Source organism: Temnothorax curvispinosus, unplaced genomic scaffold, assembly GCF_003070985.1.
Source record: "Temnothorax curvispinosus isolate PA1 unplaced genomic scaffold, ASM307098v1 QBEX01010986.1, whole genome shotgun sequence".
In the NCBI taxonomy this organism is placed as follows: Eukaryota; Metazoa; Arthropoda; class Insecta; order Hymenoptera; family Formicidae; genus Temnothorax; species Temnothorax curvispinosus.
The window spans coordinates 33,611-51,116 of record NW_020220766.1 but is presented as its reverse complement, the minus strand read 5'-3'; the positions used below and the strand labels follow the sequence as shown (position 1 = coordinate 51,116).

Below are 17,506 nucleotides of genomic sequence, written 5' to 3'. Positions count from 1 at the left end.
CTCTTCTCCTTTTCGCGTGTGGCCCTTCCCTCTCACGCACGCACGCACACGCGTGCGTGCGGCGGGCGTTTATAGAAGAGGCGCACGCTCCGGCATCCCTCCGGAGCCGCTCCAAGAATTTCACGGCTTTCCCGTGCCGCTTTACGTCAGTGGCACGCTGATCCCGCGACGAGCCGGAAGCGATCGGGTTGTCCCCAGAATAGGTCCGCTCGAGAGAAAATAAAACCTTTACGACGGTGTAAAATTGATTATTAGAGAAGCGTAATCAGTTATCTTTGTTGTACATTATTGTCGTCGGGATCCTCCGAATATTGAAGAGCACCATTGAAGATATTTCCATCGATACCATGGCCGTGGAAAATAACGCTAACGGTAAGCGACGATTCTTCTGTCGACTCTTCGTAAAATGAAGATTTTAATTCTACAATATTCTAAAATTTTGATTTAATTCTACAAATGTAATTTAAAATTATGAAACGTTAAAAGGAAAAATAATGAAAAAATTATTTAGAAGAGATATAAATATATCTTATATTATTAGTTTTTACTAATCGTATTTGCTAAATTATGTTTCTTAAACTCTACTTACATCGTATGCATAATAAATTGCATCATATTTAACTTCTTCAAAAAATATATAAGATAACTCTGATTTTAAGGACGCCTTTCGACCTTGACGCGTCCTCTATCCCAGATCGATATTCGGAAGCACCTAGGAGCTTTCAGCTAATTTTGTCGATTAAAAATAAATTTTTTCTGGATTGACATTTAACCGATTCGCGACATATATATGTGTGCCGAAATATGATGACGCAACGCTGTGCAAGTACCGACAAGTGCTTTATCATATTTCTACGAATTTTCGTAATCTCGAAGGCGCAAAGAGATTCGCGGGATACGATTAAATTCAAATAAAATAAATTTATTAATTGCGCGAGGAAACATTGAACCGCGATCGTTACATCAAAACTACGGAATTGCATCAGGATGACATCGCATTCGAAGCGGGATATTGTCCCGCATGTCAGCGCGCAAACACATTCTCGTTCTTAAAATAATCTCGTGGGTACGCCTTCAAACATACGAAATCGATCTCGCGTCAAGCCAAACGCAAAAAATACATGGTATAAAATCAAAGAATATTCCGTTCGTGAATACGTATGAAAATGTTTTCAATTTAGAAAACTTATTTTCGAAGCTGTCGTTCTCCCCGCCGTAGAAAACAGTTCTCGTTCATATAAAAATATGTTAGTGTTTTGGTTCAAACAGTTGTACCATAATTCTGTCGTGGCGTTTCGAACGAGAGAGCATTTACGGGCCGGTTACTTTAGGCAGGCGACAAGTGCCATGTGCAACTCGTCACGTACTCGTGAAAGTAAGAGTTGAAAATCTGAAACGTGATTCACGAAGTATAATTGCTCGTCGTCGCGATCGAAGCGAACTTCTTGCGCGATAAACCAGATGATAAAGAAATAAGTTCAATTATTCGAATATCATTTAATTTTCGTTGCGGAAAAAATGAAAGAAAAATTGAAAATCTGAAGCTTAGTTTCAGCAAAATATAAAATTATAATCTAATATTAAAATTAAAGAAATATGATGAAGATAATTGCCTTCCATCAATCTTGTATTTAAAAAACATCTTATTATAAAATTATTTATTTCTTATTTTTATAGGAGGAAACCGAACGCTCTTTCGGTTTCGATATTTGATGGCCGTTATGGGCTCAATTGGCCTCGCTATCCTTTATGGCTTTAAAGTCAATGCCAGCGTGGCTATCGTCGCTATGGTGAACCATACAGCTGTTAAATCATACACCAAATTATCTTCGTCGAACGATTCAGAAACTAACAATACCACGCTAACGAGCACGAACATTTGCCAGTTTGATGATGCCTCAAACACCACGACGATCAAAGGCGAGGTGTGTGATGATATGTTATGTAAAGATTTATGCGCGTGTAATTTTCATAACGTGGCTTCAGCAAAAGACCTTAGAATTTTAATAAAAAGAAAAGAGAAAGAAAAATGCTAATATATTACTGCATCTTTTCAGGACGGTCCGTTTGTATGGAACGAACTTATTCAGGGTCTTATTCTGTCTTCCTATTTCTGGGGCTACACGGTATCCATGTTACCGGGTGGAAGATTGGCGGAACTCTGGTCAGCTAAGTGGCTGATGAACGTATCGGTCCTGTTGAATGTCGCCGCGTCCATCCTGACGCCCGTCGCCGCGCGCATTCACTACTGGCTCTTCATAGCTATGAGATTTCTTCAAGGAATCGGTGGTGTTAGTAGCGCGACTTTTGTTATATCAACAGATACCACGTTCCAATACGATTCTAATTTTGAACGCTTGAATTACAGGGTGTATCGTTCCCCGCTATGCACGTGATGATCGCAAAGTGGGCGCCGCCGAATGAAAGAAGCGTCATCGCCTCGATCGTGTATGCAGGTAAGAAAAGGAAATTACAGAAGACGTTCATTTTTGCGAAGTTCTGACAATATATCCCAGAATCTTTCATCGTGATTCTTTCGAGGTCTGTAATTACAAAGCGAAAATTGTAACGATAGCTGCGCTTCTTTCTCGATAAGGTTCTAATAAAAATCATAATATATATATCAGATACGTGGAACTTTTCGAATAAATGGTAAGTTTTACTATCAGAAAAAGATTAAGTTGAGAAATTTTTAGGGACAGCACTCGGCACCGTGATTTCCATCTTACTGACCGGATTGCTGGCTGCGAATTTAGGATGGGAGTCCATCTTCTACGTTGAAGGCGCGCTTTGCCTAATTTGGTGCACTCTTTGGTGGCTGACGATAGCAGATTCCCCGGAAGAACAGACGAGATTCATCACTCAAGAGGAAAAGAGCTATATCATCACGTCTTTGGGAGGACACAAAAAGAATATTCCCAAACGGGTACATTAAGAATTAAAGGCGTTAAATTAAAAAATTCTTTTTTTCTTTTATCCGCATTTATTGCAGGTTCCATGGCTGCAAGTATTTCGTTCCAAACCGTTCATGGCGATCCTGATCGCCCATTTCTGCAGCAATTTCGGCTGGTACATGCTGCTCATCGAACTGCCCACCTTTATGAATCAGATTCTGAAGTTTGATATGAGCTCGGTAAGCTCTAAGATTCGTTATAATACATACAATTTAACACATTTATAAGTTAATTTGCTCGTGCATCAGAATGCAGGTTTGTCATCCATCCCGTTTTTGGGCATGTGGCTCTTCACCATGATTCTCAGCAAATTATTAGCCATCCTGCAGGAGAAACGTCTAATCACAGTAACAATATCTAGAAAAATCGGCACTCTCTTTGGTATGTTTAACACTAAAAATCTAATTTTCAGAGATCTTTCAAAAAAAGATTAACTTTGATTTAGATATTTGCACTACATGTAAAAAATATAACAGCGTAAATTTTTTAATATCTTATATAGCTCTAATATCTTATATACTTTTATTGTTTCTAAATGCACCTTTTCAAATGGAATTTCAAAACTGTTACAGCGTCGTTCGTACCCATGGTATGCTTAATACAGGTGTCGTACGTCGGGTGCGACCGCATGAAAGCAGTCGTGTTGATGACGATCGCGGTGACTTGTATCGGCGGAATGTATTGTGGTTTCCTGGCAAACCACATAGACATCGCACCGAACTTTGCCGGTAGCTTGGTAGCGATGACAAACTTCGTCGCCACCATACCCGGCTTTGTCGTGCCGATATTCGTGGGACAATTGACTCACGGAAACGTAAGTAACAAAGTAAAGGGATTTCTAAAGTTGCAGATTGGAAAGAGAACATTTGGACCAAATTATTTCCAAAGAAATATAGTCCTTTATTAAATGAACTCTTCTCTACTTCGCTGATTATGGCGATTACGCTGATTCGATCGGCGTACCTTGATTTTGTTTTATTATTTACAGCAAACCATAGAGGCGTGGAGGATTATATTCCTCGTAACGATCATTCTATATGTAATTGAGATATTGGTTTACACTATCTTTGGGAGCGGCAACGAACAACCATGGAATCAGATTGAAGGATCACCTGACGAGGAAGCGAACGACCAGACGCTACCTTTAAGAAGTAATAATACAAAATAGAAAATTATATCATGGCTTAATTTATGATTAATTATTCATGTTTCATGATAATTTTGTATGTATGTTATATTCTGCGTATTTTTACCACGATAGGGTAAGTTCATTAATATTTTACAGTTTTCCATATAGTTACATAAGATTATAAAAAAAGTGAAAGGTTTATTTCATTATATGTAAAATATATATTATTTATTCACATTACATAATAATTTAATAGTCTACAATAAAGTCAACAAAATCTCTAGATCTTAAATTATTTGCATACACTCACCTATCATTACCGCGTTCGTATTATTTTACAAAAGTACATGGGACCCCAATTATTACTGAGCGTAGGAATGGCGATATGGCCGTATTTTAGTCCAAAATTGCCGAATCTATAAAGGCATCTCAATGGATCCAGCGCTTCCCTCATATCTCTGTCTCAGCGAATAGTGTCGTTAATATAAAATGACAGTCAGATAATAACGAATTGTCACATATACGAAAAATGCTTACTTTACAATCATAACAGAATTAGTTTCCTCCCAGGCTTTTTTCAGCGCCATGCCGACGACACCGTCGTTTTGAATGGGACTGAGAGAACACGTAGAATACACGACCGTTCCACCAACTGATATTATCTTCAACGCATTACTGTAACGCAGACAATTATTTGATAGAGAAGAATAACCAGACACATTTATAATAGAGTATCGAATTTCGTACGCACGTTAAAATGGCCGCTTGCAACTCCGGTATCTTTAATCTCTCCCGCACCCTCTGCGGCTTGAAGATATTGTTCTCTTCCGAATGCAAAACGTGCCTATCCGTGGTGCATGGCACATCCACCAATATCTGTGAAGAAATAACTGGTATAAGAATTTCTGCGAGAAAATCATAAATTTTCTGCGTATTACCTTGTTGAACATATCTTTGTCGTTGATAAATCTTGCATCTCGCTCTGTCACAAACAATCTGTTTTCCCACTGGCCGATGCCGGCTGTATATTCGTCTATGACTTTGCGGATCCTCTGCACTCGGGACTTTTGGACGTCATTAGCAACCATCATATGCGGCATAAGCGTCTGAAGAATGCTCAGAGTCTTCCCTCCTGGTGCCGCGCACATGTCTAGTACAACGTCACTAGATTGCAGGTCTAAGGCCAACACTGGTAACACAGAGGCACCATCCAGAAGATAATAATCTATAAAACACAATCGTGATGTTCGTCAATCGAAATTAGGCAACGAAATTAGATTCTAGTTAAAGTTAACCAACCTAAGACGCCAGTTGATCCTTTCTTTGGGGATGGAAATCTGCTGTCGTTGTCTTCCTCAAACGTATAGATGTTGAGATACTCCGGAAACGTTAACACTACCTCCTTCTCAATGTTTACCGAAAATTCCGAGCCCTCTTTGTAATAGCCATAGTGCTGTGACTCCAATATCCAATCTTCCATGCCTGAAAAATAATATAAAAACGCATATTACAATGACATTTCTACGTCTGACGACATTTGTATTTTCAGATTCTTGCAGTATTGGGGTTACCCTTAAGTTTCGTGGCTGGTACAAATTCATATAATCCGCTCAAGTTGGCGTTGGGATGCACGATTCGATTTTCGTCCAAAGCAACTTCATTCAAATCTGATTCAATAGGTTTCATTTTTACAGGCTGCAACGGTTGATCCTCCGGCGTGATACCTCTCTCTTCATCATCGTCTGTACTTAGAGATGTAGGTGATGCATAATCTGTGGGATAATTTGACTGCACCATTGATATCTCAGCGTCAGAAATCACAGACTCCATTCGACTTCTTCCTTGCTTTGCCTTTTTCCTCTTCTTATACATGGTTGGATTTTCGTCGATGTGTTCCTTGTAGGTTTCATAAATTGTTCTTAGATTCATGGCACCTTGGGACTGGAGGGAAGACCAAATGTCAGCAAAAATCGTAATATCTTCAATAATACTTTACCATATAAGAAGACGAATATACCTCTAATTCTGACTTTATTCTGTCCATGTCGCTGAAGCTGTTCACAACAGCCATGTACTTGTGCTCTTCCGCTAGTAACGCAGTTTTTATATTTTCCCACGACTTTCCATAGACATTACCATAGAACTCGTCGAAGTGTTTCAGCGCCCTGCCCATATGCGTCTTTTTCCTTCTAACCACAGCCTAGGCAAAGAGGAAAAAAAAAAAGAATTAAACGGATGGATGTTGCATTCAAGAGCCTTACAAATGTTTATTCTGTATTTACAATTGGACAGTAATTAGTTATGATATTAAAAAAACTATATATATAAACAAATAAAAAAATAAACGAAATTACAGTAAAAAATAAGTAAAATTATAACAATCTATACAATAGATTTATTCATTAGAAAGATGCAATAGAGCATGAAAATTATGGAGCACAGTGTGAGACACTTACCCAGTGATCCGCTTTATGACCGTATCTGGCGACCTGCATCCTAGCCAGTTCTCTGCTCGCCAATCTATTAAACAAATGTGCCATTTTTTCATAGTAAACTTATATCCGATTATTTAAATCAACTCTCGCCGTAAAGTTCCATCCTAACCTCTCCTAACCACGCACGATTCTACCGAGCAAGGAAAAATATCAGCAGTGGGGGAGAGCGGCGGCGCGGCGTAACCTAATAACCAATCGCAAATCTTTCTCGACCTGCAGCGGCCAATCGGACTGCGCCTCAGATACATAAGCGACGAACGATCTACCGGACTAGTACCGGATCTAGAGAGTTTTTAGTCCTGGCTCGCGAGTCGCGAAACTCGGAGGGAAGGTGAATGTCTCGTCGGCGTCGTGCATGTTCGCTGTTTGCAACTTTGCGTGATTTCGAGTAAGTAATTTGCAGCGAGTGTGTCGAAATAGCGTATTCCGTGTTACAGCGAAATTATTACAGCTCGGTGTGAAAGGAGAAGGTTAAGGAAGGCCAAGGAGTCCGCGCGATATCGAGGAAAGGCACTCTTAACCTCCCGGCCCGGCCATGGAGAAGTCGCAGAAGATGCCGAAGGTGGCGAAGGTGAAGAACAAGGCGCCCGCGGAGATACAGATCACCGCGGAGCAGCTGCTGCGCGAGGCGAAGGAGCGCGACCTCGAGATCCTGCCGCCGCCGCCGAAGCAGAAGATCTCGGATCCGCACGAGCTCGCGGACTACCAGCACCGCAAGCGCAAGGCGTTCGAGGACATCATCCGCAAGAACCGCATGATCATCACGAACTGGATGAAGTACGCGCAATGGGAGGAGAGCCAGAAGCAGATACAGCGGGCGAGGTCCATCTACGAGCGGGCGCTCGAGGTGGATCACCGCAACATCGCGCTCTGGCTCAAGTACACGGAGATGGAGATGCGCAATCGGCAGGTGAACCACGCCAGGAATCTCTGGGATCGTGCGGTCACCCTGCTGCCGCGCGCCAATCAATTCTGGTACAAGTACACCTACATGGAGGAGACCCTGGAGAACATCGCCGGAGCACGCCAGGTGTTCGAGCGGTGGATGCAGTGGGAACCGGACGAGCAGGCATGGCAGACGTACATCAAGTTCGAGCTGCGATACAAGGAGATCGACCGGGCGCGACAGATCTACGAGCGCTTCGTCATGGTCCATCCGGACGTGAAGCACTGGATTAAGTACGCCCGCTTCGAGGAGTCGTACGGGTTCATCAAGGGCGCGCGCGCGGTTTACGAGCGCGCCGTTAATTTCTACGGCGACGAGAGCCTGGACGAGAAGCTGTTCCTGGCGTTCGCGAGATTCGAGGAGGGCCAACGGGAGCACGACCGGGCCCGCATAATCTACAAGTACGCCCTGGAGAACATCCCGAAGAGCAACACCCAGGAGATTTACAAGGCGTACACGATCCACGAGAAGAAGTACGGCGATCGCTCGGGTATCGAGGACGTGATAGTCAGCAAGCGAAAGCACCAGTACGAGCAGGAGATCAAGGAGAACCCCTCGAATTACGACGCGTGGTTCGACTATCTGAGATTGGTCGAATCGGAAGGTAACGTCGACGTGATCCGCGAGACGTACGAGCGAGCGATCGCCAACGTGCCGCCCACCAAGGAGAAGCAATTCTGGCGGAGGTACATCTACCTGTGGATCAAGTACGCTCTCTTCGAAGAGCTGGAGGCCAAGGACGTCGAGCGGTGTCGGCAGGTGTACAAGGTGTGCCTGGAGCTCATACCGCACAAGCGTTTCACCTTCTCGAAGATCTGGCTGCTTTACGCGTACTTCGAGATACGGCAGAAGGATTTGAGCAAGGCGAGAAAGACGCTGGGCCTGGCACTTGGTATATGCCCGACCGACAAGCTTTATCGGGGCTACATCGACCTCGAGATACAGCTGGTGGAGTTCGACCGGTGCCGCAAGCTGTACGAGAAGTTCATCGAGTTCGGGCCGGAGAACTGCACCACGTGGATGCGATTCGCCGAGTTGGAGACGCGACTGGGCGAGACAGATCGCGCCCGGTCGATATACGAGTTCGCTGTCGCGCGGCCGCGGCTGGACATGCCGGAGCTGCTGTGGAAGTCGTACATCGACTTCGAGATCGCCCAGGGCGAAACGGAGAACGCCCGGCAGCTGTTCGAGCGGTTGCTGGAGCGCACGTTGCACGTCAAGGTCTGGATAGCGTATGCTAAATTCGAACTGCTGAATCCGCAGCTGGAGGACAGCCCCGACAACGTCATCTTGGCGAGGCGGATCTTCGAGCGCGGAAACGACGCCCTGAGATCCAACGGCGACACCGAGAGTCGGGTGTTACTGTTGGAAGCCTGGAAGGACTTCGAGAGCGAGAAAGGCACCCCCGAGACTCTCGCGAAGATCACGGAGAAGATGCCGCGCAGGGTGAAGAAGAAGAGGCGCGTCGTAGGCGAGGACGGCAGCGACGACGGCTGGGAGGAGGTCTTCGACTTCGTATTTCCAGAGGACGAGTCGCAGAGGCCGAACCTCAAGTTCCTGGCCTCGGCGAAGGCGTGGAAAAAGCAGACCGAGCAAGCTCAGTCTTGAGACGGTTAAATTCCGCTGTTACAAAAAAGAGCGAAGCGCAACAATTAAAAGACTTGTAGAAATTAAGACTTGAGATTAAGAGAATTCTCTAAGACTCCCCCGTAACTGCAAAAGTCGCGCATATTTTATATTTTATATTACTCTGGATAAATGAGAGAGCGTGACAAATAGGATTTTTTATCTTTATGTGTATATAAAACTGTGATATATTTTGCTATCGTGAGAAACATCTGTTTGTGTACATCACGTTTTATTATGGATGTAAATAGCTTGTGTGTGTATATATAAAATTTCATGTAATTTATAATAAATGTAAAATGTATATATATTGTTCGAAGACTCCTAGTCTTCACATTAAGTTCAATCACACTTTCGTTTTGCTTGCAACTTTAGCTAAATGAAATGATACATTACACGATTCCGTTTAAAATTTAATCAATTTAAGGATACAATAGTAAAAGATGCGAGAAATTTTACTATTATTCAGTTTGAGCACAATTTTTAGGATGCTACGGAAAATTTAAGAATGGTTTTGAAGATCTTGATTTGATATCTATGAAAGAAATAAACATTGTGCATAGTGTATGCATATCGCAATCGTGAATTAAGTAATATTGCTTTTTGTCGTTTAACAGCTCAGCATAATAATAATGTGTCTTATTAGCATCATGTTACTGTATAGTTAATAAATAAATAAGTAAAATGCATCTAATCTCCAGTTCAAAACTACTTTAGATTTCTGTAGGACTGTTTGCAAATATACGGTTTAAAGAAATCAATTAATTAATCAATTTTTCATTTTTTTTCTTTAATTAATTTATTTTCATTTATTTTAATTTACAGTTATTTGTTTACATTGTTACAATAATTTACAATTTACATTATTTTTTTAACGGCTCAAAGTAATATCAAGTTACAGCTAGATGGCGCATGCTATCCGCAAGTCGTGTTTCCGCGACTCGAACGAAGTAGATTACCGCCGACAGATAACGCTACTGGTGCGCGTTTTAATTCATAGCGCGACAGTGCGACTTGCGATGCGATTCACCGTTAGTGTATCTGTGTATCTCAGTGCATCTGTATACGAGCGAGAGGGTGGAATAAAGAGGGATAGAAAGGATTACAGTGGTGAGTGGAGGGACGACCGGAGCGGAGCGGAGTGGAGCGGAGGAAGAGAAGGGCGTGAATCGCGCGAGCACGCAGGTAAGGAGAAACGAGCGAGCGCGAATCCATGAGTTACGGTACTACCCGTGCTATACTCGCGTTGTTTTTGTTTATCATCCTTTCGATTCTCCGCGCGCGGCTCGCGTCGCGACGGAGACGCCGGCGCCGCCGCGTGTAGCGCATGGCGAGAGCGGCTGGCGCTTGTCCGCTCCAACGTTCCGCGTACTTTGAATACTCTTCGACTATACTCTTGCGCGCCATGTCCCCGATAGCTATATGTATATTCTCGACAAATCGGATTCGCGACATATATCCTCGCGTTCCACGAAATGTCGAATTTAGGACGCCGAGGGGGGGGGGAAGGGAGGAAGGTAGCAGAACAAGGTGGTTGCTCCCCCCCCTCCCCCCGAAGGAGTTTGAAAGTCGATGCTACCGTACACGAAAAGCGAGCTCCGTTTCCTAGTTAGAGATCAGGTCGTTCACACCTGCGCGCCGCGATGAGGCACCATCACACAATCCCGTCAACCGCCATTCATTATTCACAGACGCGCCTAAGATCTTCCCTTATCGGACTACCTCGAAAAGGCTATAAATAGCACGAATGACTCTCGAGTTTCTATTACAAGACTTCGCCTCCCCTCCCCCGCCTTCCTTTTCCCCCCTAAACGTCCCTTTCCCCCTAACCGTCCCTCCGCGCGCCGACCCCTCGAGTTTCAAATGGATTTCCACCGCGCTCGCGCGCGCGCGCGCGCGCGCGGCTCGACCTATCGTGACGAGCCAGGAAACAGAACAGGTAAATACGCCATCCGCGCGCGTTATCAAACGTCGACGGCGGCGACGAGGAAGCGACGTATTTGTCGCGGCATGGTTCGCGCGCGCGGGCGAGCGAGCGAGCGAGCGCGCGGGACGTAAGGGTTAGGGGGGTGGGAGCATGGGGGCATGGGGGGGGAGGGTGCGCAGAGCGAGGCCACACCACATCCGAGTGATCCCGAGTCTCCCTCCCGGGTGAGGACTGAGGAGGCGGGCGGGCGAGCGCGGAGAGCGCGCGGCATGTGAAACGTGGCTGTTTCGAAAGTCCCTGCGCGCGTTAGCGCGCCTATTTTAGACGCGCGGGGCGCTTTGTCGAGACGCGTCGCGCCGCGAGAGATCGAGCCCCGGTTTCTGTACTCGCCGACGGGCGAGAATGTCGGGGAGGGGGGGGGGGGGGGGGGGAGGGATTATTACGCACGGATCGAAAACGAGGGGATTTCGTGTGCCCCGCTGGAGGATCCGCGCGGTACCGAGAATCTACCCAGACAGCACCGTGTCAAAAATCGGGACGTAAGACGTCTTAAAGACGTCTTTGTGACGATTTTGGACAAGCGTGCTGTCTGGGTAAGAATCAATCTGGAATTAGATGTCGGAGGTCACAAATCGAGAAAAGAAAGTCAAGTTATTCATACTTTGTCGAATATATATGACATTGAGAATTTGTACCGAGATTATGGGGCTATAATCTCGTGGGCGATCTCTCTCTCTCTCTCTCGCGACTTTCTTCTCGATTTCTTCGCCTGACCGAACCGATAACCCCGTAACCCTCGAAACGGCAGCCAGCGGTGAGAGTCTTCTCTTCGCTAGACTCGCCGACGACGCGCGACGGGAGGAGGCTGGAGGAGCGAGAGATGAGGAACGCGTCGTCCTCCTCTCCGCCTTCTCGAGATTTCGCCACCGTCGGCACGAAGACAAAACGGGGTACGCCCGGCACCCCGTCGTCGACACGCGAGAGACGTGTGCGTGTGACTTCCCTGAACCCTTCTCCTCGCTCCCCCACCCCCCCCGTCCCCTCGATGAGTCTCGACGACCCGAATCGCCTCGACGGCGAGGCTGGTTTCGTGGATCTCTTCATGAGAGGCACGTCGTGCGCGATTTGTCGAGGGAGAGAGATAGGAGGAAGGGTGGAGGGGGGAGGGCACGGGGTGTGACGGGACTCGGGGGGTTCGTAAAGGCAATGCACTGTAAGGAGCTCACCAACGACCGTACCCTCCCTTTCTCCTTCTTGCCTCTTCCCCCTCTATGTCTCTCTCTCTCTCTTTCTGACTTCTCGGTCTCTCGCTCTCTCTCTCTCTCTCTCTCCTCTCGTCGCGCGACTTTCTCTCTGTCCCGCTCTTTGATTCCTCGTCTCTTCATCTCGGTCTCTCTCGTCGCGCCTCTTCCCTCCTTTCTCTCTCCCCTCCGTCTCTCTTTCTCTCTCGGTGCCCTCTTTCCTCCCTTCCCCCTCGCTCTATCTTTCTCTTCCTCATTCTATGATTTCTTGTCGGTCCCTCTCGCTTTATCACCGCCTCCTCTCTTTCCCTCTCTCTTCGCCCCTATCTGTCTATCCTTCGGCCGTTCTGTGCCCCCCTTCTCTCTGTTCCCCTATCTCTTCCTTTCTCTGCCGCCCTCTCGTTCGAGGAGGGCGCGTTGGGGCGCGCTCCGCTACTTGCGCATCACTCGTGAATAACCGTCCCGACTCGAGCCGATCTTCGACTCGAGGGATCTCTCTCGCTCGGATGATCCAAGGCTCCTCTTTTTCTTTCTTTCTTCTTTTCAAGTCGATTTCTTTAGCCGCGATTTTAAAGTCGGGGAACGGGATCGGCCGATACGCCGATACGCTTTTAGAGCATTCCGCGTACACTTAAAATTAAGGTCAAGCGGAGTCGCTCTCGAGGGACCGACGAGACTAAATACTCATCCTTATCGCCGGAGAATCGCCGTGTCGCGTTTCGTCTACCGCGAACGGCGGACGCCAATTATTATCGGTCGCTTCGCGATCCAAATTCATAATCGAAAGTGTTATGTGGATTCGCCGAGATTTCAGGTCGGCAGGCGAGAGAGTGCATCACGCGCATGTGCACGCGGAGCGGGACGTCCGGGGCCAAAGGACTCGGAAGTTACGACATCCGGCGCACAATGCCGCTTCCTGTCACTCCGCGACCTTTGATCTCCGTCTGTCCCACGTGCGATGCGATGCCACCTCGTTCACATGTACAATAACGCCGTATGACGAGGCGCCGCGCCGCGCCGCGCCGCGGTAGCGAATTCCCGTGGCGATCGATGCGTGGCAGAAGGAAACGGAATTGCGATAATCGGATGAGAGACAACGTGCGTGCATATACGTAATTCGAAAGTTACGCAAGTCTTGAAAACTCCAGAAGCAGCCACGAGAACGCGAGATATTGTACACCTAGACAGAAAACGGAATGATACTTTTTGCGCGGTACTTTTTTTTATTAATGATTGTCGCTCCGCTCGAATAACGGTATTCAATCGAATAAACAACGGTATACAGAAAATGATCGGGAGGGGGTTTATCCACCGTTCTCGAAAGTCGGGGCTTTTCATGCCCGCGCCGCGGCGGGGCGGGGAAGAGACTTATTTCCACACGCGCCGCGCCGCTGATCCGATTTCAAAGGCGTCGACAATGGTTGATTGATTCCTTTGGATCTCGTCACGCGCGGTTCGCCGGAGAAAGGCTTGGCGAGAGGACCGGGGATCCTGGGGCCCCTTATTTACCGTTGCCGGTAGGGTCCAATCCTCTGGGCACGTCACGTGCCGTGCCATGCCATACCATGCCATGCCATACCATGCCATACCAATGCCATATATACCGAGACGAGCCGAGAGTTGCGTACATACATACATTGCCGCCGTGCGTTGTCGGGGTCGTTGAACGAGCCAGGGGGTACTCACGACGACGAGGACGACAGTAACGACCGACCGAGCGCGAGCGAGCGCCAACCCACTTGCGCCGACCCTGGACGCGAGTCACGTGCGTACGTGTACATACAGAGACCGGCAATAATGCGACCCGGAGGGTGTGACCCGTTCCACATGTCCGACTCTCGCTCTCTCTCTCTCTTTCTCTCTCTTTCTCCTTTTTCGTGCTGAACTCGAAGAATACAGACGAGAAAGATTAAATCCCCCAAATTGACATCATCTCGCGTTATACAAAACACTGGTATATCATCGGCTAGATTTATCCTAAGTTTGTTGATCTTCATGTTTTCTGTGTCTAGCCAGGACACGTATTATAGAACTTTTTGGAATGAATTCCGATCGGAATTGTTATTAGGTATTTCCTAGATTTCTATTGTGTTTTCTTGGGAAAACGGAATAACTCCGAGATCGGAATCAATTTCGAAAAGTTTCGTAATACGTGCCCAGGTGGAAAATATACAATGAAAGATCGAAACATTCGTGTATTATCGTTTTTATTTGTTAAAACAAAAATTCAAGATATCTTATCGAGGAATTCATGAGTCCTCAAATAATTCGAGATAAAGAGAGAAAATGATACCTCATCATTGTGAAAATGGCACCCTTTCCGATCATTTTCGGGTAAAAGCACGTCTCGCTCGACCGTCCCTCGTCCTCTTCCTCGTTTTTCGAATACCCGGAATTATTCTCTGCATCTCGCTCCTCTCTCCTTCTCTCTCTCTCTCTCTCTCTCTCTCTCTCTCTCTCTCTCTCTCCTCTCAACGATATACGAGGACGAAAGTAGGTAGGTAGGTAGGTAGGTGGGCAGACGGAAGTCAGTTTAACGGTATCACCCGAGAGAGCTCAGTCCGTCTTCGATCCTTGGCGCGTGAAATGGGGTTCGACGAAATTCTAAGATCTCTCGCGCGATGCTGCGTACTCTTTCCCAGGGTATCACACCCTACATAAATGAAAGATCGCAGTTTTCTTCATCCTTTTTATTGGGATAACCGTTCCTGAGTTGGATCGCGGTACTATATGCTTCTCGAAACTTTCTAACTCTTTCAATTCTTTAGCTCTATGTAATCAACCTCTTATAAGCCGAGTTATATATCTTTAACCCTAACGCAGTTCATCGCTGGTCAATTTAATATTCTTCGCGGTAAGAGAAACGCTCCAAAGAAAAAAGAGTCCAAGAGAGCAGTTGTCGGTAACTAATTACGCGCCTAACAACAATCGCGTTCATGCTCCCATTAACGTTATCCCTCTCCTACCATTGTGATTGCATCAAGGAGCCTTCTTTCATTTTAATCATTATTCTTCGTTTATCTCTATTTGACGTCCTCTCTTCTGCCTCCTTCTATATTATCCGGATTTGGATCGTACAGTAGACGAGGTCTTATTAAGATTCCTCCGCAAAGAGGTCAGTTGACTTTCGAGGGGGCGATTGTGCCCCCATCCGGATGGGGTTGTCGGCGAACAATGATCGTCGGGAAGGAGGACGTTGACCCTTACGGCGCTCCCACACAGCATTACGTCAGACCGCGTCCGCCTGTCTCGTCCTCACGGGTGTTTTACGGGCACTTCAAGCACGGGGTTGCACCTTGCGGAGATATCATCTCCGGTATTCGAACCTCTTCGAAAAGGGAAAACAGCGGAGGAAAGAAAAAATACGCCGTATTCCTACTGAGAGTTTTCCCCCCGCAAGCTATTATCTCTTTCGTTGCATCGTAGCATGTACACGCGTTGTTAAATTTGAAAATACGATTGCAAGTCTCCATGGGAATTCGATATTTAAAATGTTCGATGCTTAGCTCCCTCAAATCAAGTTCCTCAGATTACAGAGACCGTTAAACTTGGTATGTCTGGCATGCAAGAGGCGATGATCTAAACGCGTTATTTAAACATAACATGCGCATCAAGGAACTATCACCTTTATTTAAAGGCGTTTAGGGTGATAATGGGAAGATAAGTATACGCTTTCGTGTCGCCGTATTATCGCATGACGAAAATTCCAATATAAGCTTTTTATCTTCTGTTTTCCGAAGGATTCTCATTTATATTCGTCGCCTTTTCACAAACATTTATTTTTCCAAAAATTTATTAAAAGATTATACATGTAAAAATTTTATATACAAATATTATTACACGCTTATCGATATCGCCATTATCGAGAAAAAAATATCTAGCGGAATGCGTCTTATGTGAAATACGGCACGTGCCAATTAGAAATCGTTTTCGAGTCGGACTCGATTCACCTTCGACTTCTCTCTTTTCCTTCTCCACTTGAAGAGAGTATCCGCGCATAATTACGGGGTTCCGCACATTATTCGGTGGATCAAGGGAAACGCCATGGAGGCACAGCTGCAGCAACCTGTTGCAACCACCCCGAACACTGGGCCGTAGCCAGCGGGAGGCGTCTGACTGGTCCGAAACTGGGAGGGAAGCTTTGGGCGAGCTCGCTTCGCGATGGACCGAATAGCGAACCGGATAGCGAATAATGAGCGCGTGCTCCTTCGGTAAATTCGCGCAGGTGCGATTTGAACCTCGTATAGTCGCGCACATTCCGTTTTGCGAAAAAACCTCTCAGGCATGACAAACTCGATGTGGTTACCATAATGGAACTTTTTCAAGATTCCCACGAGATAAAATCCGACAAAAAATTCACCCAAGTTATCGATACCCGTTTTTACGTAATTGACATTCTTTAAACAAGCACATTGATGCTTTGTCACATTTCTTACAATTTTGTACTATAATTTTAGTGACTTTACAAATACCGTGACTCAGCTTTGCGACGTGGTAAACATCCACGATAGATTCGATTAGCCGAAGTAATTCCGTGATCTGATAATCCCCATGCAGGCGGGTCGTTCTCTTTGAATCAAGATGGAATGGACTGCGTTACCTGTCTACCTGGCGACCCGACAATCCGCAGAGGGATGAAAGGGCGAGACGGTGCGGGGAAAAGAGAGAAGAATGAGGGAGAGAGGAAGGGAAGGGGGAACATGAACAAAGGGCGTATTCACGCGTCAAAAGTCACCACAGCGTGACGGTAGGGTGGTCCATGAAGAGAAACCTGCGGGACCTACTTCGGCATTTCAGCGCCACGAGCACTTGTCGCACGGCTGGTTGTTTGTTCGCCCGACAAAATGGGCGACGCTCTTTTTCAGGGATTACCTACGCGACCGGTGCCTGTATCAGAGACACATATTTGACTTTCCAATCATTCGGTTATTTTTAAATGGCATGCAATAGCGCGCCCAGCGTTATAACGTTGGGATTACATACGGTATCCTTCGATTATCTGATTTCTCACTTTTAATTATTGACAGAGCGATAGTGATAAAGCGTGATAGTGTGATATCAACGATAGCCGAATGACTAATAAAATTCCAATCTAAGGATTAATATACGAACAATTGGAAGACACAGAACCAACAATTGGAAAATACAGATACCGACATTGCGTTGCCGCTGCGAGCGGAGATTCTTT

The 17,506-nt window shown here is 46.1% G+C and overlaps 4 protein-coding genes across 4 annotated transcripts in view; 3 read left to right on the top strand and 1 right to left on the bottom strand.

The window, feature by feature from the left end:
* The first annotated feature begins 347 nt into the window (after positions 1-347).
* Positions 348-4,270, top strand: LOC112461016 (putative inorganic phosphate cotransporter). Its single transcript, XM_025026032.1, has 9 exons — positions 348-372; positions 1,678-1,925; positions 2,058-2,291; positions 2,369-2,456; positions 2,697-2,926; positions 2,993-3,133; positions 3,203-3,335; positions 3,527-3,768; positions 3,943-4,270. The coding sequence occupies exons 1-9, from the start codon at positions 348-350 to the stop codon at positions 4,120-4,122; spliced, it is 1,521 nt and encodes a 506-aa protein (XP_024881800.1). The 3' UTR covers positions 4,123-4,270.
* Positions 3,834-6,706, bottom strand: LOC112461014 (5-methylcytosine rRNA methyltransferase NSUN4). The gene is made up of 9 exons (XM_025026029.1): positions 6,540-6,706; positions 6,101-6,283; positions 5,655-6,024; positions 5,383-5,565; positions 5,022-5,308; positions 4,835-4,959; positions 4,621-4,758; positions 4,394-4,541; positions 3,834-4,096 (listed from the first exon to the last, which is right to left on the bottom strand). Exons 1-8 carry the CDS (start codon positions 6,621-6,623, stop codon positions 4,400-4,402), a joined length of 1,512 nt encoding a protein of 503 aa, XP_024881797.1. The 5' UTR covers positions 6,624-6,706; the 3' UTR covers positions 3,834-4,096; positions 4,394-4,399.
* Positions 6,707-6,874: 168 nt separating this feature from the next.
* On the top strand, positions 6,875-9,454 carry LOC112461015 (protein crooked neck). The gene is made up of 2 exons (XM_025026030.1): positions 6,875-6,966; positions 7,030-9,454. The coding sequence occupies exon 2, from the start codon at positions 7,114-7,116 to the stop codon at positions 9,130-9,132; it is 2,019 nt and encodes a 672-aa protein (XP_024881798.1). The 5' UTR covers positions 6,875-6,966; positions 7,030-7,113; the 3' UTR covers positions 9,133-9,454.
* Positions 9,455-10,240: 786 nt separating this feature from the next.
* Positions 10,241-17,506, top strand: part of LOC112461011 (protein tramtrack, beta isoform-like) — a 40,870-nt gene continuing 33,604 nt past the window's right edge. The window contains exon 1 of the mRNA XM_025026025.1: positions 10,241-10,335. The gene's annotated coding sequence lies outside the window, so the exon portion shown is untranslated. The remainder of the gene's footprint in view (positions 10,336-17,506) is intronic.

What these genes read in the sequence shown, in the direction of transcription:
- LOC112461016 (XM_025026032.1), top strand. Translation starts at nt 348, where the DNA reads ATGGCCGTGGAAAATAACGCTAACG. An exon ending in CGCCTCGATCGTGTATGCAG is followed by an intron (nt 2,457 to 2,696) that starts GTAAGAAAAGGA and finishes AGAAATTTTTAG; the next exon opens with GGACAGCACTCGGCACCGTG. An exon ending in AAAAATCGGCACTCTCTTTG is followed by an intron (nt 3,336 to 3,526) that starts GTATGTTTAACA and finishes AAACTGTTACAG; the next exon opens with CGTCGTTCGTACCCATGGTA.
- LOC112461014 (XM_025026029.1), bottom strand. Translation starts at nt 6,623, where the DNA reads ATGGCACATTTGTTTAATAGATTGGCGAGCAGAGAACTGGCTAGGATG. An exon ending in GAATAAAGTCAGAATTAGAG is followed by an intron (nt 6,025 to 6,100) that starts GTATATTCGTCT and finishes TCTTCCCTCCAG; the next exon opens with TCCCAAGGTGCCATGAATCT. An exon ending in ACCAGCCACGAAACTTAAGG is followed by an intron (nt 5,566 to 5,654) that starts GTAACCCCAATA and finishes ATTATTTTTCAG; the next exon opens with GCATGGAAGATTGGATATTG.
- LOC112461015 (XM_025026030.1), top strand. Translation starts at nt 7,114, where the DNA reads ATGGAGAAGTCGCAGAAGATGCCGAAGGTGGCGAAGGTGAAGAACAAG.